A 27,433-nucleotide genomic window follows, 5' to 3' on the forward strand; every position below is an offset into this window, starting at 1 on the left:
TTATAAAACTTCACTTTTTAGCTCTGGAAAAACAAGGTTTCTGAATTTAGGGCCATTGTTCCAAGTGCCTAAGCGGTTCTAGTATTGTCACCAGCAGAAGGTAATGTGTTTGAAAACAAAAAACCCCAGGATTATTTTTATATCAAATCCACTGGGATCTCACCTGTTGATTGCCCACTGTAAGTTCTCATGAAGGGATGTGTTCAGTTTCATTCAGCATAGTATCTTCAGGTCAGCAATGCCTCATATATAAGAAGCTGTAATACAAATTACCCATCCAATCTCAGGCTGGCCCTGAAAAATCGCATAACTAAATGCATTCTTCCTGGCTTCCTAAATCAGGCTAATCACTTGCATACAGTGTTCTTATTTTTTGCAGTAAACATTAATGTCCTGAACAGTGTCGGCAGCAAGGTTTATGTTTTTACGTCAGAAAACTAAATCACAAACTCCCATAGAAAACGTACTCTTTTCAGAGAACCCAGGATTTACGTCCCCCCAACCCAAGGTATTCCTTGTTTTAGAAAGGTAAAATATGGCTATAGAAAACTGGTTCTAGGGACTTCCCTGGCAGTCCAGTGGTTAAGATTCCACATGGGTTCAATCCTTGGTTGGGGAACGAAGATTCTGCATGCCAAACAAAACAAAACAAAACAGGTTCCAAATGATCACCACTTCAACTCACTCTCTCCCACCACCATCAAATAAGAGCAGCAAACAAAGACACATGATTATGAGCAAATCCAAATTTATTTTAACGCCATGTCATTTTCAATGTGTTTAAAAACCTTGTAAGTTAGCGGGAGCCCTAGTTCCCTGGGACAGCATGCCAGAGGTACTGAAATTCGTCAACTTTCTCTCCAAACCCCTAGCAATTCATCCAAGTCCACAGCTTCAGAAAGCCAGGAGTTTTGTCTCTTCAATCAGTCTGCTCCTCTGGTTCCAGGTCTTTCTTTCAAGAAAGGGAGGTCAAAATATTTCAAACAGGGAAGAAAACCACAGTGGAGCTTCCGACTCAGGTTTCTAAGATAGAGCAAGGGAGGAATCCCACTGACTCCAAAGAAATGGACATGGTTGAGATGGATTACTTCTTTACAGCCTTGTGGAGGGGGAAAAAAATGTCCTGCAGAACAAAATTGACTACAAAGATTTACAAATGAGGATCCATTTGATAGATGAGAATCCCTTGGTAAACGCAGGCTCCAGCTCCTAAAAATGGGAGGGGCCTGACTAGACAGCCTGGATCATAAAAGGAATCTGCCACATGTGAAGAAAAACAGTCTGAAGAATAGCTCCTCTATTTTGAGCCCTGATAAAATACTTGGGGAGAGTGGGAAAAGAGAGAGGAACAAGCCCCAACAGATGGGAAAATGCTGACACTGGAGTGGTATAAAAAAATTTCAGCTGAGTTTTTAGTGGTGGTGGCTACTTTAGCCTCTTCCCCGTTCTGTTGTAGGGTCATAAACCTCGACCAAGCAGAGAATAGTAGAAAAAGGCTAGAAAGAGGGGCTTGAAGACGATGGATTTTGACTCCTGATTTTATTATTCAATTTCTCTTTTCTATTTAAAGTAGTCTTCGATGGCTGGGAAGCCTGGCCTCCCAAGACCAGAGTCAGTTGGAGCTGGTTGTTGTTGGAAGGGGGCTGGGTTGGGGGACTGGGACGAGGACAGGGAGACCCCGCTCTGCTGGTGGTCCTGGGTGGAGAAGACGAACTGCATTTCACAGAGCCTGGGGTGTGGTGGGAAGGGGATGAGGCAGGAGTGGCAAGCTGGGGGGATGGGACCCACCTCAGTCCCCAGCTTCATTTTCTTCTAAAGTTTCCCCACTGGTGGCATTCTCTGCAGTCTTAGAGGCCTACATTCATGGAAAGGAGAGGGAGAAGACATGTCAGTTTCCAACAACTTAGGGTAGTGTCTGGGGGACCAAGGACAAAAATATCCTAATTCTCTAGGTCAGGGCTGAGACGGGGAGAAATAAGGAGATACAGAAATCTATACACCCACCATGACCCAGGAAGGTGGAATAAAGAGGGATCAGGTTCACCCTGCCAGAGAGGGATGACTGTAACGAACCTTCTTTTTTTTCTTTTTCTGGGTTTTCCGACTTGCCGAACTCTGGAGGAGGGCCTGGAACATATAGAAGAAGGAAAACAAATTTTGAGGAATGTGGAGCAAACACCAAGTGCTACTCTCAGCACTGTAGCTCTCTTCAGGACCTTCCCATCACTTATTCCTCACTCCCAAGACAAGTGCCACATGCCCGCCCCTTTCCATCCCACACTAACCTTGAGCTCTGCATCCTGGACCTCCATCTCAGACTTATAAAGGTCAGGCTCAAAGGGACCACTGGTTATCCGCATGGGGCCATTGGGCATAAGCAAAACTGTAAATTTAAACTGGGCAACAAATTCACCTATGAGAGAAACAAAGTATTTTGATAAAATGTTCCCTTGTCATCCATCCTCTTTTCTGTGAGCTAAGGGAGGAGGGGACCATAATCAGGGGCTTCAAAGTACAACTCTCTTCTTAGAACTCACCCTCCTTCTCATAGAGAACATTAAATGGTTGTAGCAGTTCGTGTTTGGCGCACTCTACCACACCCATGCGGGCCTTCTTCTCATCTTCAAATGCTCTGGGGAGGGAGAGACAAATTCAGGTATCCTTATCTCCTTATCATGTCTTACCATTTTGTTCATGTTTTTAAATAACTCCTACCCTCAGGCAGAAATCATGCGTAGGATTGCTTTTTTACACTACCTTCTATGAGAGGGAGATGGCAGAGGGGAGAAGGCATGCACACAGGCTGGAGCTACAAGTCTAGGCAGGAGAGGAGAGAGAGGGAGGGAAAGGTGGGGGAAGGAAGAGTGCTCCTGGGGGCTTCCCTGGTGGCGCAGAGGTTAAGAATCCTCCTGCCAATGCAGGGTACACGGGTTCGAGCCCTGGGCCGGGAAGTTCCCACATGCCGTGGAACAACTAAGTCCTGGCGCCACAACTACTGAAGCCCGTGTGACTACAGCCCGTGGTCCGCAACGAGAAGCCACTGCAATGAGAAGCCCGCACACCGCAACGAAGAGTAGCCCCCGCTCGCCGCAACTAGAGAAAGCACGCGTGCAAGGAAGACCCAACGCAGCCAAAAATAAATTAAAATAAATAAATAAATAAATAATAAATTTAAAAAAAAAAGTGCTGCTGGGTGTGTGGTCTATGGGTCAGACTGGTTCCAAGCCCTGTGCCTGCTAAGTGCAGTAGTACCTTAAAGTAAAAGGCATGGCATCAAAACGCCTTTCAACCTCACTGAAGAAGGCACGAGAAGTTTTCATTTTCAGGCCATACTGCTTAGAAGGGTCTCTTTTGTAAATGGTGGTTCTCTGTCCTGCATCCTTGGCCTAAGAAAGATCACATTTTGGTCTGGTGCTCTTGGAACACACCCTCAGCCGCGCCCCCTGCTAGCTCTGGTAAACATTCCTCACCTTGCCCTCTCCTGAGCTGACGAGAACATCCACAGCATATACTTCATGTACCTCAAATTCAACTTTCTCATGGTCCTTCCTAAAAGGAACAGCAAGGGAACCATAAAGAGCAATAAGTAATTCCTGGAGTTTAGAGTAGAAAGTAGATAAGATTAGCCTGGAGTATGGAAGGATAAATTCATGACTAGTCTGGTATGACAGAAGGTACAGGGTGGGATACAGGGCACCTACTTCTGCTGGTCTGTGGGATTCTGGATAATGGTTTTCTCTCCATCGATGACATGCTGCTTCAATTGGTGTGACAGCATACCTGCAGATCGGACAAAGTCTATGGTACCACTCACCTAGAATCCCAAAAGGTTTCCAACCCACCCACCCAAGTAGAATCATGGAGCAGACAAAGAGAGCAAAGTGGCTGGCTATAGAAACACAGGGCACTGAGGTTTTTGGCTTGGATTATGTCAGAGCCAAGATGGATCCTCAAGGGAGCAAAAGTCTTAATTCTGCAAAACCACTCATACTTAGACCCCCAACCCTACTATCTGAGGTCTCACCTTCTATTGGTGTGCAATTAAATGAGTGGGCAACTTTGTTCCAGGCTTCTGTCACTTGTGTGTTCTAGAAGTACAAGATCAAATAAAAGATAAGATACAGGGGCTAGTAAGCTGTCTACCATGAGAACAAGAAGCATAAAAGAACTGAGAGGTCTAATATCCTCAAGCAAGTGCAATGATTCTCATTGGTTTTTCATTTCATAGGCCCTATCATCCCTACAACCTAGAAATTACATTTGCATACCATTTTACAAAGCACTTTCATGAAGATGGTCTACTTAGATAACGATTCTGTAAGGTGAATAGTGCAGATCTGCAACCCAATCTAGAGGAGGAAACTGAGGCTCAGAAAGTTTACATGATTTTCCCAGGGTTAAACCAGTTAACCAAAAGAACCTGGTATAAACCCAGGTTTTCCGACCATAGTGTTTAGTCCATTATACCTGGAATTCTAACCTGTTGAAAGGGTATAGAAATTCTTTTTTACATGGATGATCTCAATCTTCACAGCCATGTGATAATAAGGCACAATTTAATTTTTCCCACTTTACAGATGAGGAAATTTTAACTTCAAGTTATTTAAAATCAGTACAGGGTGGCAACAGGGTGAGGATCCAGAAAGCCTAATGTCACAGCTAGACAACAGCCACTATATTAACAGTACCTTCCAGTGAAAAGACACAATATAAATAATGAAAAGACAGTATATAAATAATAAAAATAATTAACGTGCAAAATAATAATAGCTGACACAAGGGCTTACTATGTGCCAAGTACTGTTCAAAGTGCTTTATGGTAGCTCTATGAAGTAGGTACCACTGTAAGAAACCTACAACAGAGGTTCAAGTAAAAATGATGCAATTAAGTTACAATGGGGACAAATGGATGAAAAGTGTAAAGAAGAGAGCACAGAAAAAAAGAGGATGCTTTAAGTATTGAACAGGTCTCTGAAATCTAAGTGTTAGAGAAAAATCTCCATTAACAGTCTAACACACTAAATTGTATGAATTCATGAGCAGTTTATGATCCCTGGGCTTCCTAATATTGTCTTGCCAGGGGCTTTGGCCTCTTTGCCACCAATTTACTGGTACTATTATGATTTTTGTTTTATAAGCTTTTAAAATTGAGTTTTAAAACTGTGGTATCAGTGTTTTATTGTAAGCTCTCTATCTCAAATTATTTTGGGGAAAGATGCACATCCAAAATATGAAAAAGGATCTCTATAGGCTCCATGAGAAAGGGACCACATATCCCCTTACACCTAGCACGATACCATCTAAGGTAGGCACTCAGATTTAACTGCTCTTTGGTATTACTCTTTAATTCCTGCCTCTTCTCTTTCAGTACAGAATAGCTGTAGATGCCTAATGCATCTTTGGCTCTAACAAGCTTTGGAGTTGGACTCAACAGCTTACCTGGTTTCCAGGTTTGACCAGGCGTAGGGCAGCTTCAGCACAAAGGTGAGCTGCCTTAATGACATCTGCTTTCCGCCCTGTTACTTGGGTCCCCTGTAGATAAGGAAATGCAGTGAGTGCCTTCCTGGAAAGCTCTTTAACACAGCTGGTCTTTCAGTTAATATCTGTTTGTGTCCATTACGCAGCTAGTGGTCAGGAGAGAAAACGCCCTTTCCTCTTTCATTTCTAGATACTCTCTCAAAACTTGCGTGGTGGTGGGGCTGGGGATAAGAAGCAAGCAGCAGTGCGCCCTCCCCCACTCCCCACTGGCTCAACAGAGTTCAAAGTGGTCCACCTACCAGAGCTACATCAACCACAAAAGTGTGAGCCACATTAGCGATGAAGCCATCCACATGGACCCCAAGGTCGCTGAAAGGCAAGAGCAGAGTACAGCATTAGCAACTGGCACTACTGTGAATGCTTAGGAAGAAGACAAGTGCTCCAAAATAGTTTAAGCTTACATTTTTACCAAGTCACCTTCCTTGAGAATATAGTCCTGGTCGCTCTTCAAAGGGGAGAAGTGACATACACAGTTATTTACTGAAATGCTGGTGGGAAAGGCAATACCTGTAAAGAGACAATCAGCCTTACTGCCTTGCTCACTCTCTTGGAGCCCTGTTGCCCCTCAGAAAGATGAGTGGATTTTCTTCAGGGTCTTGCTTAAATTTGATCAGTTTGGATTGGGTGGGAAACTGCTTGAATCCCCCTTGCCATTCCAAATTTCCAAATATCTCAACGAGTGCTGGGGTAGGGGTTGCATCATTACAATAAAACAAACAGGACTGAATAAGGGTCAAACTTAGGAAATTCGTGGGGGATTGTTTTTACCTTTCTTCATTTCTTTTTCTTTTTTGAAAATCTTCCCTGTCTCTTCCATTATCATGGCATCACCTTTCTCACACAGGCTCAGTACCGACACACCTGAACAGGATGCTTCCACCAAAGACCGAAGTACCCCTGGGAACAGAACCCCGTATCAGTCCTGCATGTGTTGTCTAAGTTACCATCCAAGAAACACCTAGAAGTTGGACTTAGAGTTTCTAATATTACCTAGTGCCATTGCTCAAAGGATGAAAGAGGGAATAAGTTTTGTCTCTTGCAATGTACCTCCCTATAATCTCGAAATCTCTACCTTCCTTTCCTGAAATAAAAAAGCCAACACTCCCTTTCCTCCCTTATATAGTGTGACAACTGGGTATGCACCATCTGTCTCCTTAGGCAAGGGAGACTTTCAAAGATGGTATCTGTGGTGTGGTAGGTGTGGTAGGACAGGATTATGAACTTTAAGGGGGTTCTCACCAAGGTATCCAACATACATGCAAAGCAGCCTGGAGGAAATTTATAGGCATCAGGGACAACAGGAAGGTAGACATACAATTGCTGACTCCAAGCTGATGCACTGTTAAATGCTACCTTCTTCCCTTCCCAGACACCCCAATTAGATGTTAGTAATCCCATTTATGTAGACTTACTTCTTCAAATAACAAGTCAAGGAGACTTAAACTAAGGTCCCTGGGCTTCAGCAAGCTCTGCTTTTAGCAGGTTTCAAAGAGGTATGTGACCCCAAAGAGTTTCAAACTGGTATCTGGAATCACAAGTGCCTCAGAAATTATAAACTGCAAGAGGGAAAAAAATTTTTTTCTGATTCAAACCACTACATGTCCATTATGTTATAAAGCATTATTTTGTTCACTGGATACCCTCTCCATGGCCCATCCTGGACTTCAGATTTGATTTCTGTGATCCAAGTTTTGGTGACTCTTTGGAAGTCTGAAAAACTCAGGTTTTCAGCCATAGGATCAAAGGCATCCTAAATGCCTATCTTTACTGTCAAAACCATTTAAAAGCCCAAAGACAAGCACTTTCTGTCCCCCTAACTAGGTTTTAAATTGGAAAGAGAGAAGACAGAAAGTGAGACATCTGTCCAGAGTGGCAGGCAGCTGCTGAGTAAGTCAGAGCACAGTCCTAATATTCTGAGATTCTAACATCAGTCCCCCCTTTAACAGTACTATTCACAGGTTTGCCTAGTTGGGGGGAGAAGGACCTCAAAACACTCCTAAAGTTGTGAAACCCCTGAGAACAATCAAATTTGACGACTAACTAAAGCCATCTGCGCAGATTGGAGGTGGTGATGAATAACTTCGAGAACAGTGAGATACATCTCCAAGAGTTATGGGGTGCCCTCCAACGGTCCCTAAGCTGGCCCAAGTGTAGAAGGCGGCCCTCATCAAGGAAGCAGCTGAAGTAAAGAACGAAAAACTACAACAAAGCACGTGGTAGGGAAGCTGGTGTCAGGGACCACAGCGGAGGGAGCCGGCGATCCGCAGGGGACCTAGCAACACGTGCCGGCTAGGCTCCTGACGGCGGAGAGCCGCTACAAAATAGAGGGGGCTCTTCCTTTTCGAGATGGCTTCGTTGCTGCCAAAATCAGGGACAGAGATCCGGACTGAAGGTGAGGGGCAGGAGATACGCCTCGCCTCCTTACCAACCGCCTAGGGTTGGAGCCGGCCGGAGGCCCAGCTCTCCGCCCCTCCCGGCCACCCGCTCGCCCGCCCGCATCTTCAGAGACTCCAGCCCAGGCCTAGCCTCTCAGGTCCCAGGCGTGACACGGAGCCTCCCCACCACGCCACCTCCAGCAGACCTGCGCGGGGCCCTCACTAGCCCACACTGCAAGACCCCACCGCTCCAGCCCCTCAGGGGCCAGCTCAACACCGTCCCCCTTGCCCCTCCCTCCCAGCCTCGATCTCCGGACCCCTGAGGCCGCACTCACGGTTGGCAATGTCGCCCCCCATCTTATACTTGGTCACGACCAGGTCCTCGGCGATAGTTTGCTCCTGCTGCTCGTCCTCGCCCGACATCTTCCCACCACCACCACCACTGCAGCTTCGTTTCTCCTGAACCGCCGCCTCTGTCGCCCTTCCCAGCCACAGGCTGTAGCCACAGTCCCTTCTATCCGCGAGGAGAGCGCGAGCAAAAGCGCGAGCAAGCTAGGGAGCGGAGGGCGGGCGAGAGCGAGAAACTGCGAGCGCGCGGGCTGAGGCGCAGGGCACGCTGGGACAACGAGTCCCTCCTACCGCCAGCCTCTAGCCCCCCTCGCGGGCTATCAAACTACAATTCCCAGCCTGCCTTTCGCGTCCCTAGGCCAGGCCCTGGGGCCTTGCCCTCCGAGGGCCTCGCACGCCGGAATCGCCGAGCACGCTGGGAAGGGTCAGGCTCCGGCGGGAAGGCGGAGCCGTTGGAGAGCGTGAGTAGAAGCGTGGTCTCTCCCGGAAAAACCACAATCACCAGGAGCGCTGAGCGAGAACCCGTAATAGAGAGGGACGGGCTAAGGGAGAAGGGGCGGAGCTACGGCGAGGCAGTGTGTTTGGAGGCTGCGGGGCAGGGTGGAGCCGAGCAGAGGCGAGTCGGGGAGATTGCGTTAAGGGCGGGGAGGCCGGGTACGCCCTTCCCCGGATCCCTGGAGTGGCAGGAGGGACCGGCCCGGCCAGTCCGCTCGTCCTCCGGTGCTGCGAGAACCGGGACGGGCAGAGCGGGTGTGGAAGGAGATCAGGAGTCTGTGGAGCAGGGGCTAACTGAGCAGCCAGACTTCTGCTGGATTATCCGTTTACAGCCTCCCAATCTAGAGACCGGACTCCCACTGAAGATGGCACTATTGTTTAACAACAGGCTTTGATGGCACCTAGGGGAAGTGTTCACAGAGATTTAAGAGAATGAGAGTTCTAAAACATTTGCGTTTTCAGTATTCCACCTCTTAGGGCTTTTTCTAACTTCCTAAACGTGTTGTTTTTGCTTGTTTTGTTATTCCCAGTTGGTTGCCCTGTAGCGATTTCTAGTAAAACCCTTAAGTGAAAAGGACTGTGCCCTATGCTGGTCTTAAGGGAATAAGGAAAAGTAGGACTGGAGAAAGCTACATGGGGCCGAGTAGGCCTATGAGGAGACAGAGAAAGAAGCATACAGTGGTAGCTATCCACTGCTGAGGGACAGAGAAAAGGGGCGGTCTACCTCACACACTAAAGGTTTTTATTTGACAGACAGGAAGCTGCAAAACGTTGGCATTTTTATTCAGACGTATAAAAACAAAACAAAAAAACTTCAGGGCTAACAACAGATACCCCCAGTTTCCCATCCATGGGGACGGAAGTCTGAAGCTGGGTCCTCTTTCTACGCCACCTGGAAGCTTCCCACTACTGGATGAGAATAGCTCCTAAAAGTGGCTCTTGGGACCACTGTGAATCCGTCCCTTGGGTGGAGATCATGTACAGCACATGTAGGTTATGGTTTACACAGAGATGCCCAGTTATTTTTCCTTCTGACCACCCCCTACTCCCACCTCCTGAGATAAGTCTGGGTGTAGGAGAAGGCTGTAGTTGCTGGAGTTAGACTTGATTCAGTGCAAAAACAAGAAGACAATGCCCCTTCAAGGGCTCTGACTTATATATCAGTTTACAGTAAGAGCACATGCATTGGAAGATCTTGAATCCGGACCTGCTACTTGATTTACTTAATCTCTTTAAGGCTCAGTTTCCTTATTTGTAAAATGGGATAGTACCTAGCATACAGAATTGGTGTCAAGGATTAAGTTAGATAATGTTGGAAAGTTTAGCATGATGCTCGACACATAGTAAATGCTCAGTTAATAGTAATCATTAATATCTACTCCCAACCTCTTCACAAGATTTTAAGCTTCTCATTTTTTCTAGGGAGTTAAGGGTCACAAGCCAAAATTTTGCTTTCCCCTGCCAGGTTCCCCCCTTTCCTCTTCCTTCGAAGTCTGATGGGCAACAAAGGCACACTTTAAAGCCTAGTCTCAACAAGTCAGAGTCTAAGAGAAAGGGACATGGGGAGTAATCCTTCATATCGCCAGGGAGTTCCCCCAAGGAAGTTGAGGAATGGGATTGGGAAAGCACATAAAATAGGGAAAACCATCTCCTTTCCTGGGTTTGGGAAAGAGAAAAAGTGCAAAGCTGGCTAATACCACAAGAATTTTGTGTCCAAGTGTTTAAGGCCTCCAAAGGTTGATTGGAATTGTCTAGGACTAGGGAAATGGGGCTGAGATCTGTGAGGGAGACGGACTAAGGAGAAGAGGGGTACCCTCCAGAGGCACTAGCTGCCATCAAATGCTCCCTGAGTACCTCAGTGAGCAGGGGTTATGTTCTCTGGGCATTAGCCTTGGGGAAAAGCCGGCTATGCCAGTAATCGGGGTTATCAAAGGCAGAGTCAGTGGCTTCTAAACTACGTAGGGTTTTGAGGCGGGCATAATGGACCTGGGGGCCATGGTGTACAGGCCCCTGGAAAGCTCTCATTTCTTCATACCCTTGCTCAGCTGCTGGGCAGGCCTCCATGGCTGCATAATCCCCCCCAGGACCTCCTCCACCACGTCGCCGATTCATATATTCATAATCTTCATCCGGAGTTGTGCTGGCGTTGGGCATGGTGGGCACTGGGTTGAGCGGGCAACTCTGTGTGCTGCCCAGGGAAGCACTGAGGTCTGATCCCACATCCATGTACTCATAACCCAGCTCCTCAAGGGAACTTGGCCTAGGGGGACGAGATGGACTGCACTTTCTCCTCCGGTTCATGTATTCATACTCGTCGTCGTCGTCTTCTCCTTCAGTACCCAGGACAGAACTGAGACCCACTGAAGAAAGGGTGCCTTCCCGGGAGGAGGTACCTGAGGGTTGAGAAGAGAGGCTAGGTATGTGGTGTTACTTCATTGTAATAGGCAGTGAGGAGTGGGGGAGTCTTAGGAAAAAATGAATAGGGAGGGATATGATCAGAGAAGACAGAAGGATTAAGAGGAGCCTGTGGAAGGAGGATTAGAGAAAGATTTGAGGAAAGCGCTACAGAAAGTCAGGCACCTTTGAGGTGTGCATCTGGCATGACATAACCATTGACATCCTCTTCCTCTAACCCTGGTGGGGACTGTGGGGTGACAGGAGTAAGCAGGCTGTGGCGCTGGGAATGGTAGGCACTGTCTCCTCGTGGCCGTGGGCTCCGGCTCCGGCTTCTACACATGGATACCTTCTCCTGGAGCTCGGCCTCAGAGCCTGTCACATGGCCCTCCGATGACTCTGATGCCAGGCGTCCCCGTGGCGCTGGGTGCAGAGAGGCTGGACGGTGGCACCGTTCACTACACCCACGAACTGCAGACTTCTAAGGAGGAAAATAATACGTGGAGATTTACACAGAAATGAGGGAAGAAGAGAGATTTGTTTAGAAGGAGCTTGGGTCGTTCAGTGCCTTCTGTTTTGTAGGACACTGATTAAAGCTCAGAAGTTTTTAAAGTCTCCCACACTACCCCTATCAATCCTAAGACACTGCCACCCAGCCTCTTGGCATCCTCTTAAAGAGACAGACCTTACCTGGGCAGCCTCCCCAAGATTCCCCTGGTTCATAGGCATATATCCCGATGATGGACTTACAAGGCTCTGGCTCTAGGATGAAACAAGTGAGGAAGAAGTTTAGGTTAAGAGAGAAATCTACTCACCACAGCGGCCTTTGAATAGTTAATATGGACACATCTGTGGGATTCGTGAGGGCGCAGGTGTACAGAGGGCTTAGGGTGCAGAAAGTCTTGGGAAACTGGAAAATCTTACCCCACGTGGGCGAGGAAGTGTTCCAAGTGGCAGGCTAAGGGCAGAGCCTAGTGTGGTTGCCAAGTTCTCCTCCTCTGCCTCCAACTCCAGGTCTAGGTCTAGTTCTGGCTCCAGCTCTACTTCCTCCAGTTCCTTGTTTGTTAGAGCAGGGGGCTCTGCCCCAGGCGGAAGTCCAGGCCCACTCTCTCTCTGTGAGGGCAGGTGGTTGATTGTTAAGGTATATCCTGGTTCCAGCCAAGTTCCCTTTTCTCTAGATCTCCTTGGCACCTCCTAATCTCCACTCACCTTTATGACCAGGTACCGTGGTGGGTCTCGGGCCATCCTGGTGAACTCATTGGCTAGTTCTTTAAAGGTTGGGCGAATGTTCTCATCAATCATCCAACCTGGGGGTAAGATGTAGGAAGGAGAGCGATAAGAGGGGAGTGGAGTAGGGAGGGAAGCTACTTAGAAAATGGCTGATGCTTTGTTCCCTCATCTTTGTGTGGGGAGCCTGACGTCCACGTAGATGCCATTGGCATCAATAATGTGGAGAGCGCTTAGTGTTTATTGGGCAGAGACCATTTGGGGCATGCACCGCTGTTCTGGGTATTCACTTTTCATCACTGAGCATTGTTTATCTGTGCTTTTTAGGTTTTCAGTCCAATGAAGCAATAATGGAGTAAAAAAAAAAAAGGCTGAGATCAGCAGGTAACTCACACTTGACCATGACCATGTAGACGTCAATGGTACAGATCTGGGGCTGTGCCAACCGCTCCCCCTTCTCCAGCAGATCTGGTACTTCAGCCAGTCGCAGCCCTGCATAGGGCTCTGCCCCAAAGGTCATCAGCTCCCAAACTGTCACTCCTGGTATAGGAAGACATGACTAGTTGACGGCAAAATAGTAGACATGGGCATGCAGATGAAGAGAAGGCAGAACTTGATCTGACCCAGGATCTGAAGGGCTTAGAGATTCTAAGAAAGGGTCTCAAAAGGCATCTTTGGAATTTGGACCAGTGATGGTATGGTGGGCATCCAGATGGACTGACCATAGCTCCAGACGTCACTCTGGTGTGTGTATTTTCCAAAGTGGATACTCTCGAGGGCCATCCACTTAATTGGAGTCTGGGGGATTAAAGACAAAGGTGTCACCAGCTGATTTCCACACATTTTCTTAGCATTTCTAAACCCATGTTCTCCATCGTTCTTTGTTGCTCTCCAAACTTTTATTTCTGGCATCTCCAGGTTCTTCTCCTTGGACTAACCCTGCAGCATCTGCTGGCCTCTCAAAGAGACCACAGAGTGCTTCCCGTCCCCATGCTTCACTCCACCCCTGCCTCCTTACCCAGCCTTTGTGTCACCTTACCTTGGTCTCACTGTGCAGTAGCTGCTTATCATCAGGGGGCAGCAAGTCAGCAACCCCAAAATCTGCCACCTGAACTTGACTAGGTGACTTCAGTAGCACATTTCGGGCAGCCAGGTTCCTGTGCACCATACCATGTTCCTCAAGGTAGTACATTCCCTATAGGGAAGGAAGTATTCTCAAGGTTGGGGAAATTGGTCCTTGAGCTTCAGAATCACCTCAAACCCTAAGGCACCTCTCAACACTTGAACCTCCTGGTCCCCTCCCTGTGGGCCCATGGGCAGTTTCATCTTAGAACTCCTCCAGTCTCCTCTCACTCACCTTGGCAATTTGGACTCCCCAGTTGAGCAGCAGCTGTGGCCCCAGTGCCCCACGGTGTTGTCTCACATGATCCAGCAGGGAGCCCAGAGGCAGGTACTGAGTGATGAGCTGCAGAGATGACCCTGGGCACAGTCCCAGCAGCCGTACAATGTGGGCATGGTCGAGGCTGCCAATGGCCAGCATATGCTAAGAGACACAAGAAAGGTCATCCTGGGAACAAACAGGGTCACATAAAACCAGACCAGGGCTCCCTCAACATTCGAAGACATCAACATGGCTAACACAGTATCTGCTAACACAACACCGTGCTCCTACATAATCGTATCTAATATCAACCGTCTCCTGGTGGCACACAGAACACCCTGCCTTCACTTACGTCCGTCACAGCTTGAAAACTTTGCCGTCCACTCTTGTCCTCAATGACTTTAATGCAGACTGGAATCTTGATCGATTCACCCTCAGGAATCCACACTCCCTGGGAAATTTTGGGCAGGAGTCAGCCTAAGGTCATTCTCCCCAGGCTAGTCCTGTCTCTGAATCTTTCCCTCCTTTGCCCTAGATCCTTTTCCCACCTCCCCAGACTTCCTGTGGGCCACTCACTTTGTGCACAGTTCCGAAGACGCCCGAGCCCAGCACTTTAAGCTTCTTCAGCTCTGTTTCTTTGAAGATTCTGGCTGAGACTTTGTTAGCCTTCTCACTGGGATCCAGAGGCTCTACGCTCTGGAACAGGTGGAAAGGAAGTACTCAGGAAAGCCCACTCCCATGTCCCTCTCCAACCCCCTCCCCAGAGGTGGATGCCAAGAGCAGCAAAGCCCAAAGGGGTGGGAGCAGGAAGAGGAATGTCTCTAGTCTTGGAAAGCATTGCAGGCATATGGGGGAATAAAAGACCTGAGGATTGAGGAAGTCGTTTGTGTTCATGAGACCAGAAATCAAGAGGGTCAGGTTTTCCCTTTGTTGGGAGAGAGTTCGTAATACCATCACCTGAGTACTTTTATACAATTCTCTCTGTTTTCCAAAGCACTGTCACATACATCATCCCCTTTTACCCCTACAGCCATCTTGTAAGGATGAATGTTATTATTTCCTCTGTACACATGCATAAACTGAGGCACAGAGAAGGAAGCTACCTTCTTCAAAGTCATACGGCAAATTAATGGCAAAATCAGGACTAGAATTCATGTCTCCCATTTCTCTGGCCAGAGTCCTTTCTAATGGACCACACTACCTCCTTGAAGAAAGGAATCAAAGCTCTGGGGAAGGAAGAGGATCTTAAAAGGGTGCTGGTATAGGGTATGTTTCAAGGGTAAGCTAGGCACTCACCTCACCCCGTTCCAAGTAGCGCCTCATAGCCCTCTTATTCTGAATCCGGCGCCCACGCCAGTAGAGAAAAGTGCTGCCCAGGATCAGGAAAATCACTGCCAATCCTACCACCACTGTTAAAGCCATTACCAGATGGGTTTTGCTGTGGGACAGAGAAGCCCAGAATTATCCTGGGTCTACACTTCCCTTACAAATGTCATTTACACCTGTACTAAAGGTATAGCGCAGATCTGGGGCAAGAAGTTAACATTCACATCTACATATATCCTTGAGCAATGAAGGGGTTAGCCTCAGTCTCCACCCCAAGACTACTGCAAGTTAATCTTAGGAAGGGAAGACCAGAAGCCTGGATTCTTGTGTCCCCAGGTCCAGTGATAGTAGCCTGTATATAGAGGGCCAGAATGAATAGAGACTTAATCTTCCTAGGAGGTAACGGCCCTTCCCCAAATATTCCCAGCTCCCTAAATCTCCAAGCCCACCATACCTGATCAGTACCAGTGTTTGGCCTAAACAGTCTTGTAGCTCTGGTCCCTTACACCTGGAGAAGAAAGTCACCTCCTTAAATGAAAGCTTGGTAAACTTCCACAAGAAGCTCAATTCCAACACTCTCAACGTACATTGTTTCAGACCCTACCATGGCATCCCATCCTGAAGCCCAAAGCATATTCCCAAGACATGGCTCCCATCTCTGGCTTACCAATCCTCCCTGAGTCCCTCTCTTGAATGAAACTCCCCTGAGCTGAGGTTATTCCAGGTTCCCCAAATTGTAGCGTCATTTTGTGCTGTTACTGAGTTTCCCTTCCTCCAATCCTTCACTACACAGCTGGGAGTGGTTCTTAAGTCATAGTTCCTTCTTTCTTTCTGCTCTCCTCACCATCTTCTTTCCCTCTAGTTCTGTACTCTTACCCCTCTGCCAACACCCTTTTATCGTCCCATCACTGACCCCTGGGTGCAGTTCTCATGACAGGGCCGACATTCATTCTGAGCATCTGGGTACTTGTAGATGGGGCCTTTGGCACCGAGGACTCCAAAGGGGCAGCTGCTCACACAGTGGGGCCCATCTCGAAAATGGGCACACTGGGCACAAGCATCAGAGCCCTGGTTGGAAGAGAGAAGGTCAGGAAGTATGGTATTCCAAGATCAATTCCATACTTCCCAACAAGAACTAGCCCAGCCATTTAGGATCCTCCATTCACAGACCCTAGCATTATCTGACCTCCCTGTGCCTCGCTATGGCCTTGAAATTTGGCCATATCATTCCTTAGACCCTCCAGTGTTGCCCCGCCCTCTCTCCCTTAGAGATCCTGGTGCTGCTACTGTACCGAGCCATTGCACGTGGTAGTGCCCTCCATGGGTTGGCATTCCGGGTGGCAGGAAAAGCATTCAGCTTCATGGGCAAACTCACGAGGCTCCCTGCAGTGGGGGACCGGGGGTAAAGGGAGGTGGGTCACTTCCAAGGCCTGACCTTTATGCTCTGATCCCCCAACCACAGGGCCTCCTACCTAATTCCCACCAAGGCATATACAGAAAGTTGTCTAAAGGCTTTCAGGTGCCACCTGAACAGCTCCATCCCTCGGGTCCATCCCCCAACCCCTTCTTGACTCTCTCCCCTCACTGTACCCATTCAGAAAGTTGCAGTGGGTCACACAGACACCTCCTCGGCTGTAGTTTCGGCAAGATAGGCACTGACTGGGGCCTGGGCCCCAGCATCCCCCAGAGGAGCACAGTGGGTCACACACTTTGCCTTCTGCCACTGGAAAGGAAGGGGTGGGTTAGGAGGAGTCTGAGGTCTCCTAACAAGCCTTTTCCTGAACTCTTGCTCATTACTGCTTCCAGCCTAATGTCCCCCTCTCCTTGGCTCTGTCCTCCATCCCTACTCCCACTTTCAGGGCAGAGCAGCCCTTATACCCCTCTCCTGCCTGATTCCACAGCCCCGTCCGTGGGCCCTTTCCCTCACCGCAGTCTCTGCGGGGCCGATTATGCTTGATGTCCAGTCTCTCTTCCGAAGGCCCCCGAAGCAGCCTGGTCCAGTTCAAAGAATAGTGGTAGCAGAGCTGTCGATTGGCACTTATGTAGATACGCCCAGCACTAATTTCTTTCAAGGATCGGAGGCCCAGAGATGTTACATTCAAGTTCTTCATGATCAACAGTGAGAAGCCCCGGCTGAGAACAAGGAGACTGGATGAGAGGGGAGACTACAGAGGAAAAACTGAGCACGCAGTGGATTCATTTCCATTCAACAAATTTGCTCTGGGCTAATCAACCCCCTGAGAGGGACTCCCCCCTCCTTTAGCCTTTGCCCCATCAAACTCCCACTGTGTGAGACCATGCCTTGTATTTCACTCAAGGATGCCTGAGAAACTGGGTTCTTTGCCCGGAGATGCGACGACCTCCACACCCCTTACTCACTTGTAGAGGCTTCGGCCCCCAATGGTCGTCAGGTTGGAAAAGACACTGAAGTTGTGCATGTGGGGAGGCCAGGACTGGATGTTCAGGTAACCTGAGGGGTTGGAGAGGGGCATATGAGTGGGGAGCCTCTCCCCTTCCTTTCTCAGGTTTGCCTCGTCCCTCCCCTGATGCCTGGCACATGATTTTCTCAAGTGGTATACTCAGTAAGGGCAGGCGCTCCTCCGATTCACCTGTGATCTCCCGCACTGTCCGGAAGACATTGAGCTTCTCAGGGTCCAGAGCAGGAATCTTGTGCCAGGGGTCTCTGAGGAGAACAGTAAAAACCAGTCAACAAGGTAGAGGCATAACCAAGTAGCAGTGAGCATGCCTAGCCTCAGAACTTAGTTTCCAAATAGTGTTCTCCGCTAAAAGGAAACAGGACTCTTGGGAGAAATGGCTGAGGCAGGAGAAATATAACATGAGCCTACAGCATCCTGTGCAAAGAAGTAAGGAAATGCTCAAAGCATGAGGGGTATAAGCCCAAAGAACACAGGAGCCATCATGAAGGGGCCCCACAATGAACAGACCAAGGACAACTGGAATGATGATTGTAAGAGACTCTGAAATGTTGAGTCAAACAAGTATCCATACAGATTAAACACACAAACAAGTAAGTAAATAAACAGGAAGGGAAGGCTCTCCCTAACACGAGGATGCCTACAAATAAATACAGGAGGAATAATGGAGTTAGAAAATCATCATTTGGCAATTCTCATAAAAACTGCTTCCGGCAAATATCTCCCCACAAGATACTTATTAATTGCAAAGGAAAAATAGTAACTTTACAGTAGAAAAGCTGGCAGACGCCGCCTTAACCAAGTGACCAGAGGTATCATCACCAATGATGGAACAAATCAACATCATGTGCCTCCTTGATACTATGCACTGGGAATACATCTGTAGTATTCTTATCAAAAATGCATAACTTGAATCTAAGTGTGAGGCAACATTAGATAAACCCCAACTGAGGAACACACTACCAATCACCTGACCTGTACTCATCAGCAATGTCAAGGTCATGAACTGTGACAGATTAAAGGAGACTGAAGAGACACCAAATGTAAATGTGTGATCCAGGACGTGAGGAAGACTACTAGCGAAATCTGACTAAGCTCTGTAGATTAGATAACATTTTGTATCAATGCTAATTTCCCGATTTAAACAATTGTACTACGGTTTTGTAAGAAAATGTTCTTGTTTTCAAGGAATACACACTGAAATGTAACTGGGGTGAGGGGACACCATGTCTGGAAATTTACCTTCAAGTGGTTCAGAAAAACAAGAGCATGTATATATATAGTGTGTGGTGTGGAGAGACAGAAATGATAAACATGTGGTACATTGGTAACATTTGGGGGATCTGAATAAAGAGTGTATGGGAAATCTTTATACCATTTTTTGCAACTTTAGATCTAAAATTTTGTCCAAAGTAGACAGGTGGCCCTAACGTTTCACACACACTCACACACACACACACACACACACACTCACTCACTCACTGTAAATGCTCTCCTATGGATTAGAATGTCCCTTTGCTCTTTGTGGCTCCAAACCAAGAAGCAGAACTAGGGGAAACAGCTGGAAGTCATGAGACAGATTTTTATCTAATTTAAGTAAGAACATTTAGAAACCTTTTAAGAAGGAGGACACAGTGTCCCTGTCCCTTGCCACTCAGCTGGCTGGATTGCTTAGGGGTATCTGAGGGGATTCAAGCCCTGGCTGGGGAGTTAAGCACTGTCAGGTCCTTTGTGGCCTCTAAGATTTTATGATCTAGATTCCTGATCAGCTCCACATACGAAGGCTTGAACCAGTGCAATGAACCGTGAGCAGGTGGATGGGGTGGGGGATCAGGGGATGAAAGCAGAATCTCTAACCCATTGAGGCCGGTGATAAGAAAGTCCAGGTTGCCCAGGATCTTGGTGCAGTTCACAAATCCATCAATGTTGCTCGAGTCCACAGTCTGGAAGCGGCTCCCAGAGCCCGTCCCCTCACAAGCTGTAAACACAGAAGAGGCTCACTGGGGAGGGGGTGTGGGGGGGTGGAGTCTCAGTAGTCTCAGGGGAAAGGGTATCTCTTCACCAACTCCTTACCATCTCTTACTCACCTTTGGGGCACAGACCCCCACAAGGTTCACATATCTTGAGTCCATTTTTATCTACTTCCATTTTGTCAGGAGGACAAGCCCTGACACAAGATGTTTGATCCACCACAAAGTTATCTAGGAGGGAGGAGGGCACCATTAGAGATGAGGGAGGAACACTGCCAACTACCAACTGAACCTCCTTCCTCCTGCTCTGCACTGCATTTGCTCCAGTCGACCACCCGAAGTTCCTTGAGTGCTGTCTCATGGATTAGAAAGGCCCTTTGCTCTTTGGATCCAAAGAGCAGAGCTAGGAGCAATTGCTGGAAGTCATGGGGAGATAGATGCGGGAACGGGACATAGGGGTCATTCATTAGGGGTGACTAGATGATCACAACCAATTGCCCTCTATATCCTCTATTAACCACCCAACTTGATCCATTTTGCCTCCTAAAATTTCATCTAAAATCCTGGTTCCACTACCATTGTTCCTTCCCTTCAGACACTTACGGGGACAGCTGGCTACACAAACTCCTCCATACTGATACTTGGTGTGGGGATTGGGTTCCAGCTGGAAAGTTAGCTTGTTGTAGACAAGAGGCTGTGGACACTGGCGTACACAGGCTCCACTGTCATTGAAGAGCCGGCAGGCCTAGGAACACAGAAGGCTCATAAGACTCATGTTACATATGGATCCCTACTTCCTCCCCAAAGCCCACATCCCATTTCAGAACAGGCAAGCGGTGGTAACAGTACGTACAAAGCAGTCTGTGTCCTGAGGGCCCGAGCAGCCCCCTGCACACTCGTCGTGGCAACACTGGTTGGGGTTCGGCCCAAAGCAGTGACCATTACACTGAGGGGCACAGATGGTCTTGGTCACTATGGACGGAGAGAAAGCACAGCTGTCAGGGCTCACAGGACTGTATTCTGAGGCTATCTCTCACCCTCTTGCCTTATAGGCTCATCGCTACCCCCTGTCGATACAGGCTGGGGTGGGCAAGGATATGAAAGTGTATATGAGTTTGAAATCTTTAAAATGAAGTAAACCCACGTGTCTGGCAGTCTTCTGGTCCAGGACCCCAGCATCGCCCCTTGCAGACCTCATGACAGGGGGGACCTGGTTGGGAGGAAAAGTAGCACAAGCGGCTGTCAAAAAGGCTTGCTCAAATCAACAGGGTATGATGTCAGCACACAGGCACCCGGTCCCAGGAAGCGAAGAGCCAGGGCAGCATCCCTCCTTGCCCCAGCAGAGCTGGGCTGGGCTCAAGTGAACCTGTCAGCAAGGGGTGGAGCCGCGCCTCCACACCACCCACAGGGCAGCTGAGGGGAGGGCCCGGGGCACATGCCTCACTCAGCCCAGTCCCAACCCAGGAATCTGGTTCTTCTTGGCAAACTGAACCCAGTAGAAATATGTGTGAGTGAGTGGACAGGGAGTGGCAGACTGCGGTCAGGGCTAGGTAGGTTCCAAGAAGGAACGATGTTGGAGTGGAAAGAGAAATGGATGTGCAGTCCAGAGACCTGGCTTCCCACTCAGAGCACAGACCTCTTCAGCCCCTTTCCTTCGCAGGCTGCTTCTGCGGTGCGGGTTCTAGGGGACTGACCTGCTCCCTCCTGGCAGGCTCCTTGGGTTAGAGCCTGAGGTTTGTTCAGTGGCAGCTGGGTTCACATTAGGGACATATTAATGAGGGGAAAGGAGTCACTCTGGTTGGGTGGGGGCAAGGGGGCAGTCTTGATCATGGCCACTCACAGGTCCTGCCATTGTCCTTCACCACTATCTCGGCGTCTCGGTCCCGCACGATGTCCCTCCAGTCAACTGTGTCCATGTGACAAAGTTTATCATTCTTCTCAATGTAAACGCCCCCTGACAGAATCTCTGAGGTAGGGAAGAGAAGTGCCAGGGTCAAGGGCTAGTCAGGGAAGTCCTCCTTTTCCCTGCCTCCCCACCAGTCTGAAAGGCCACCTGAGTCAGGAGCAGAGGACATGGGCAGACGGATATGTCCAATTAAATCCAAACTGCAGAGGAGGCGCGCCTTGTAAGAGGAGCAGGCCAAAAGAAAGTCCTTCCCCCTCAGACACCTGTCCAGATCCGGTTTAGCGAGTTGGGGAGGGGAAGTGAAAGAAGGAGAGTAGATCCCTGACTCAAATCCACACCTCCCCACCCCCACGTGCCCTACCTGTGTATTTTTCAACTGACTGGGACAGGCAGAATTAGAAGGTGGCCAGGTGGTATTTAACCCCTCTAGTCCTCCAGCTTGGGGCGACTTGTGAGGGCGGGAGGGAGGATTCCCATTCCCAGGGAAGGAGGGACATCAAGGGACACTTTACTCGGAAGTTAGAAGAATGTGTAACAGCCTCAGCTCCAACTCCAGCCCCACCAGGACATAAGGACCCTCCCCGGGGACAGATGCCTCAGCTCCCTGTTAGGGCCCTCTATCATTTAAGGAGGAGTGGACCTTTAGACCGTGGTGGTCAAGGTAGTGGGCACGTTGAACAGGGGTACTTAGAGGGAGCAGTCTTGGGTCATCATCAAAGAGGCACCTGTCAGCAGGTTGGCTGTGGGGCAGGCCTGGAAGGAATCATCAGGAACTGACCAGTGAGCTGAGTAAAGCGGAGCTGGCGCAGAGCATGGCTGGAGTTGGTGTTGTAGTTCAACATGACAAAGATGGCAAACTTCCCATCGTAGACCTGGGTCCCCCGCACCACTCGGAGGTTGGGCAGTGGCAGCGTAGAGAACTCATTCATGGCCACAAGGACGTAGCCGGTCACTTCTCGGATCCACTGTGATGGAGCAGATCGTGTGGGTGAGAGGGAGCGTGGGGCAAGATGTCTCAATCCGCTTTCCCTCCCTAAGGCACTGAGGAAGCTCTAGCTCCTCTAATTTTTTCCAAGTCCTGTTTTGGAGTAGGGAGTAGCAGGTGCCACACGACTTCTGCAAGTGAAGACAAGCTGCAGAAATAACCGAGGAATTCTAGGCTCCTAGCCTTTCCTTCTCAGGTCTCCTCAGGCCAGGAGGGTCCTTGCTTATCCCTTCCTCACCTCCTCAGGTGCCTCTTGGTCCCTGGTGCAGAACCCCACCCTGCCCCTGCCCCCTTCTCAGGGCCAGCCCCTGTGCATCCCCGGCTACAGCGACCAGTCCACAGGCCCCAGATTCCAATCATTGCCCCATAAACACACTGACTTGGATCTTAGGAACCATGGAGTCTTAGGAATGCTCAACTCCAGCCCTGAGGACAGGAAAGAGGCTTCTGTAGGGAGGACAAGGGGGAAGAGGTCGAGGAAGGGGGTCGGCACTCTAACCTGCAGGAAGGAGAGGTCAGCATTGTGTCCTGTGAGCACGATCTCCAGGTTCCCCATCACCACCTCACACCTCTCGTAGAGCTTGTACAGTGTCTGGTACTGGTTCTCGGCATCGCCGGTCACACTCAGCCCATTCAGAGTCCCAGGGCACACTGTTCCAAGTGGAGGTAAGAATGGCAGAGGCCTGGACACAAGTTTTCGGCCCCGTCCCCCAAGACCACCCCTTGGTTGCCCTCTTCCAGTAACATTTAGCACGATCAGAGGCAGCTGCCTCCAACCCTCTGCCCTAGAGGCAGATGCCAAGGCCGGACTGAGAGCCTAAACTTCCTCTTTTCCCAGAATCCCTTCACTGGCCCCCTGAACAGGAAGGTGAAAAGATTGCCTTTTCCCACCTGGGCCTCCTCTGTGCCTCTACTGGGTACTACTTTAGGTGCTAAGGAGTTAATCAAGGAGGATGTAGGGTTGTTTTCCCCTCCCTAGAAAGAAGTTAGAAAAGGACCACAGCTTGGTTACCGTCCTCTTCCCTTCCCCCGCTCCAACCAGGGCACTTCTCTACCCCCATCCTGCCTCTCTAGGTCCTGGAATAAATATCTCTTTGGGGCAGCACACAGCCCCTATTGTGTCTACTGAGGGTGGGATGGGGGCAGAGGGCGGGGGCAGTGCCTGGGGCCACGGTACGGCCCACAATGAGGCGATTCTATTTAGGAGGAGGGGGCTGCCCCACCCTGTCCCCAGACACCCTGTCCTCAGCCGCAGCCCCCCTCTCTCCCCTCAAACCTTGGGCTCAGACGAGTGACCTCACTGGCAGGGGGCCTCTGGTGGTAGTGTGGGGGGCTCAGTGTGAGCTCTGTCTATAAAGCTGGAAGATAGGGAGCTGACTGCCCACCTCGCACCCCCTTCATCAATTCTGGCTTTCCTCTCACTCTGTTCCCCATCCCAACCCACTCCAGCTCCCTCAGCATCACACTTTCCAGCCCTAGAGTATTTTTCAGCAAATACAGAGAAGCCGGATGGAAACAGCAGCCGACTGCCTCCATTCTAAGCCTTCTACCCAATTTCATTGTCAGAGGAGATTCATTAAGAAACCTTCCAGGGCTTCCCTGGCACAGTGGTTGAGAATCTGCCTGCCAATGCAGGGGACACGGGTTCGAGCCCTGGTCTGGGAAGATCCCACATTCTGTGGAGCAACTGGGCCCGTGAGCCACAACTACTGAGCCTGCGCGTCTGGAGCCTGTGCTCCGCAACGAGAGGCCGCGATAGTGAGAGGCCCGCGCACCGCGATGAAGAGTGGCCCCCACTTGCCGCAACTAGAAAAAGCCCTTGCCCAGAAAATGAAGACCCAACACAGCCAAAAATAAATTAATTAATTAATTTAAAAAAAAAAGAATACTTCCAACATGGCACACTCACTCACATTAGGGAGAGCCTAGACTCGAGGTACAAGAGGCATGTCAGTCTTGGGGGTTCACTTTACTTTGTAAGTATGGAGGACATAGGGGCTATGGGAAATGTTGGACCCTGAAGCCCTACCCCTTGTCTCTCCTCTGGCTCAGTGAAAGACTGCAAGGAGGGGGGGTAGATACCACCTGTCTCAGCCACCCTTCCCTGAGGCAGTGGCAGCCTAGTGGGAGGCAGGAGTGAATGGAGGGAGGGAGACTGGTGAGGCCCCAACCCCTCCTCCCTGATGCACCCCTAGTCTGACCACCTGACCTTTGAAGGGCTCCCATTCCCTATCACACCCCATGAAGGGAAAGGGGTGAGCTAGACCCAGCAGAGGGGTAAACAGGCTGGGAGCTCCCAGAGGAGCCTGGGAACTCTAGGGTCCTTGGGTTGAAAATGAAACGACTAGGAGGTTAGTCGTTTCTGGAACAGTGCCACCCCAACCCCCTTCCTGGCAGGACACCCCCTCTTCCAAGTCAAGGCGCCAACCCTTCTCCCCAGATAAGGAAGGAGCCACAATTTCTGCACAGGGAAGTGGGGTGTGGGCGTGTACACACACACACACACACACACACACACACGTACTCGTACTCGTACACGTACACAGCTCCCCTACTGGCCCAGAAATCTACACTGGTTCTGTCCTTGGGTTTCCTTATGTGGAAGTATTTCAGGTGGCCCCATCCATTCCACCTGCCCATATGTGTTTGTGCAAACTTTGTGTCTGTGCTTGGGAGGCTACAGTGTTCGAGATCCCAGTTCCCTGCCACCCTGAGGGTAAAGTCCATATTACACAAATAGGAGCAAAGGGCTGGGTGGGAAGAGAGTATGAACAACACCTCTGAGGAGGAACCAGGCAGCTGGGGGAGGAGAGGAGGGGTAGGGGAAGTACAAAGTCCCTCTGCTATATGCAGGGATTAGGGGCACAGGGAGAGACCCCCGCTTTGGTAAAGAGCACTGGGGTGGGTCACAGCAAGAATCTCCAGCCCCTCCTTAACCAGAGGCCTCCTCTCCAAAGTCCCCCAGCCCCCATCACAGGCAGGACAAAGGGGCTATAGAAGGACTGAGACAGGGCCGGATGCCCAGAGGCTGCAGGATCCAGATAAAGGGTAAAGAGACCCAACCATGCCTGCCTCCTGTCTCCCTCAGGGAAGGTAGCCAGGATCTGGGACTCCTGGGTTCCCAGCTGAAGATTCCTGGGGTCTGGATGGGACAGTGATACACTCACTTTACTCAGTCTCTCCCACTCCAATCCCCAGACCCCCACCCTCCACCAGCTGGGAGTGTTCACGTCTCAAGATCCCAGGGTCTAAATTTAGGCCCAGCAACTGTGAGGGAAGCACAGGTGTTTCTCCCACTCCCACCCTGGGGAAGGGGCCCTGACTGTGCCAAACCCCAAGCTGAGATCTGGGGGGAGGGGAGGAAATCAACAGGGTTCCTCCAATGCCAGCAACCCCAGCACCCCTCAGGTGTCCATGGTCCCAGAGACACCCCAAAGAGGTGGGCTCAGCTGGCATGGGAGTGGGAGGAGGAACAGAGGAGCAATCTGACTCTTGTCTAGACTGCTAGAGACAGCCAGACAATAAACAGAATGGGGGTGGGGGTGACTCTGGGCCTAAGAAGGACACCCCCCCCCCCAGGACAGGGGGCTCAGAAGACAGGACAGGTGCCCTGTTGGCCCTCAGGTTGGGGAGAGAAAAGACAGAGAAGTAGCATCTGGAAGCCCTTGACCCTATAGCTCCTGGCTCAGTGCTTTGTACATAGTAGGTGCTCAATAAGTATTAGTTGAATTGATCTGGGTCTTGACAAAAAAAGTTTGGTCAAGTCGGGGACCAGCTAACTTTATTATTTTGAGAGAAAGAGGCCAGTCAGCCTCTGTGAGGCCTCTCACCCTGCTGTCACCTGGACTTGGCCCTTGGGTTAATCTCAGCTCTCCATAGGGCAGGCCCACTCACGGAAGAGGAGGTGCCTCTCTTGTTTTCCAACAGTAGACAACAACAACCTCCCCCCTTCCACAGCTCCGCCCTGCCGGCAAAACAACAAAACTGGAGGTTTTTGAGCCCCTGGGGGCAGGAGGTTGGGAGCAAACCGAGAACTCCCCCCTTCCCTGCCCCGCTCTTTCCAAGATCTCCACCTCCAATCATCCCTTCACGTTTACAGAATGTAGGTCCCAGCTCCCCTCCCTGCAGGGCCCCTCAGAAGTGTGAACTGTTTCGGCATCAGCCCTATCCTGAGAGACAAATCAGAGGGTCCGCGACACGGCAGGGAGGAGGTGGCCGGGGCAAGGTAGTGGTCCGGGAATCCCGTCCCCGCCCGGACCACGCCGAGAACCTGATCCTGACGGTCTCCGCCCAGGGGGCCCCAGCGCGCCGGGGCTCCGCACCCCCAGCCTCGCACAGCCCGAGCTCCTGCCCCTGGCCTCCGGCACCCCGCGAATTTGGCTCGGAATCCCAGGTTCCGAGCCTGCCGGTGCTCCCGCACCGCTTACCTGCCTGCGAGTTGCCCACCTCGGAGCCCCGGGCCAGGCTGAGGAGGAAGCCCAGCACCTGCAGAGCCCCGTTCGCTCTCATGACTCCAGCGGAGAGTGAGGGGAGCCCAGCCCAATCCGGCCGGGGGGCGGCCCTGGACTAGGACATCTAAGCGGAGCCACCTGAGCCGCCGGAGACTTGGTAGCGGCGGCAGAGGAGGTTGCAAACTGCAACCGGAGCCGGAGCCGGAGTTTGGGGCGGGATGGCAGGGGAGGGGTGTAGTCTGCAAGGGAGCGCAGGGGGAGGGGGTGAATCTCGGCCGCGCCCCCTCGGGCGCGAGGCTGGAGTAGCGATTGCTGGAGCCTCGGCGGCCCGCCCCAAGCGCGCCCCACGCCCCAGTGCCCGGCAACTTGGCCGCGCAGATCCAGGACGGGTCTCGCCCTAATTTTTCTCCAGGAGCTGAAGTAAGGGGAGGCCAAGATTCCAAACGCCCCTAAATGCTTCCAAAGGAGAAAGGTAATGGGGGTGGGGAGAGCGCTCCAAAGCCCGACCCCCTGCAAGTTGGCCTCGCCCACTAACCAAATCACTCAACTCCCCTAGCCGGTTGGGTCACTTGGGGGATTTTCCGTCTGAATGTGAATGCTTC

The 27,433-nt window shown here is 50.3% G+C and overlaps 2 protein-coding genes across 2 annotated transcripts; both read right to left on the minus strand.

Moving 5' to 3' along the window:
* Nucleotides 1-730: 730 nt before the first annotated feature.
* Nucleotides 731-8,754, minus strand: PA2G4 (proliferation-associated 2G4). The gene is made up of 13 exons (XM_007467739.1): nt 8,249-8,754; nt 6,307-6,435; nt 5,940-6,045; nt 5,778-5,847; nt 5,440-5,532; nt 4,025-4,088; nt 3,702-3,780; nt 3,471-3,549; nt 3,253-3,386; nt 2,538-2,632; nt 2,286-2,413; nt 2,074-2,127; nt 731-1,855 (listed from the first exon to the last, which is right to left on the minus strand). Exons 1-13 carry the CDS (start codon nt 8,334-8,336, stop codon nt 1,790-1,792), a joined length of 1,185 nt encoding a protein of 394 aa, XP_007467801.1. The 5' UTR covers nt 8,337-8,754; the 3' UTR covers nt 731-1,789.
* Nucleotides 8,755-10,356: 1,602 nt separating this feature from the next.
* Nucleotides 10,357-27,011, minus strand: ERBB3 (erb-b2 receptor tyrosine kinase 3). The gene is made up of 28 exons (XM_007467740.1): nt 26,808-27,011; nt 22,880-23,031; nt 22,174-22,360; nt 21,330-21,455; nt 20,634-20,699; nt 20,343-20,461; nt 20,093-20,234; nt 19,607-19,720; nt 19,377-19,497; nt 17,694-17,767; nt 17,464-17,554; nt 17,012-17,217; nt 16,675-16,807; nt 16,377-16,467; nt 15,998-16,152; nt 15,539-15,592; nt 15,055-15,196; nt 14,335-14,454; nt 14,111-14,209; nt 13,735-13,920; nt 13,417-13,572; nt 13,100-13,175; nt 12,771-12,917; nt 12,360-12,457; nt 12,075-12,263; nt 11,841-11,912; nt 11,337-11,631; nt 10,357-11,149 (listed from the first exon to the last, which is right to left on the minus strand). Exons 1-28 carry the CDS (start codon nt 26,887-26,889, stop codon nt 10,626-10,628), a joined length of 4,017 nt encoding a protein of 1,338 aa, XP_007467802.1. The 5' UTR covers nt 26,890-27,011; the 3' UTR covers nt 10,357-10,625.
* Between the last annotated feature and the right edge of the window lie 422 nt (nt 27,012-27,433).

This window comes from Lipotes vexillifer, unplaced genomic scaffold (genome assembly GCF_000442215.2).
Source record: "Lipotes vexillifer unplaced genomic scaffold, Lipotes_vexillifer_v1.1 scaffold387, whole genome shotgun sequence".
NCBI lineage: Eukaryota > Metazoa > Chordata > Mammalia > Artiodactyla > Lipotidae > Lipotes > Lipotes vexillifer.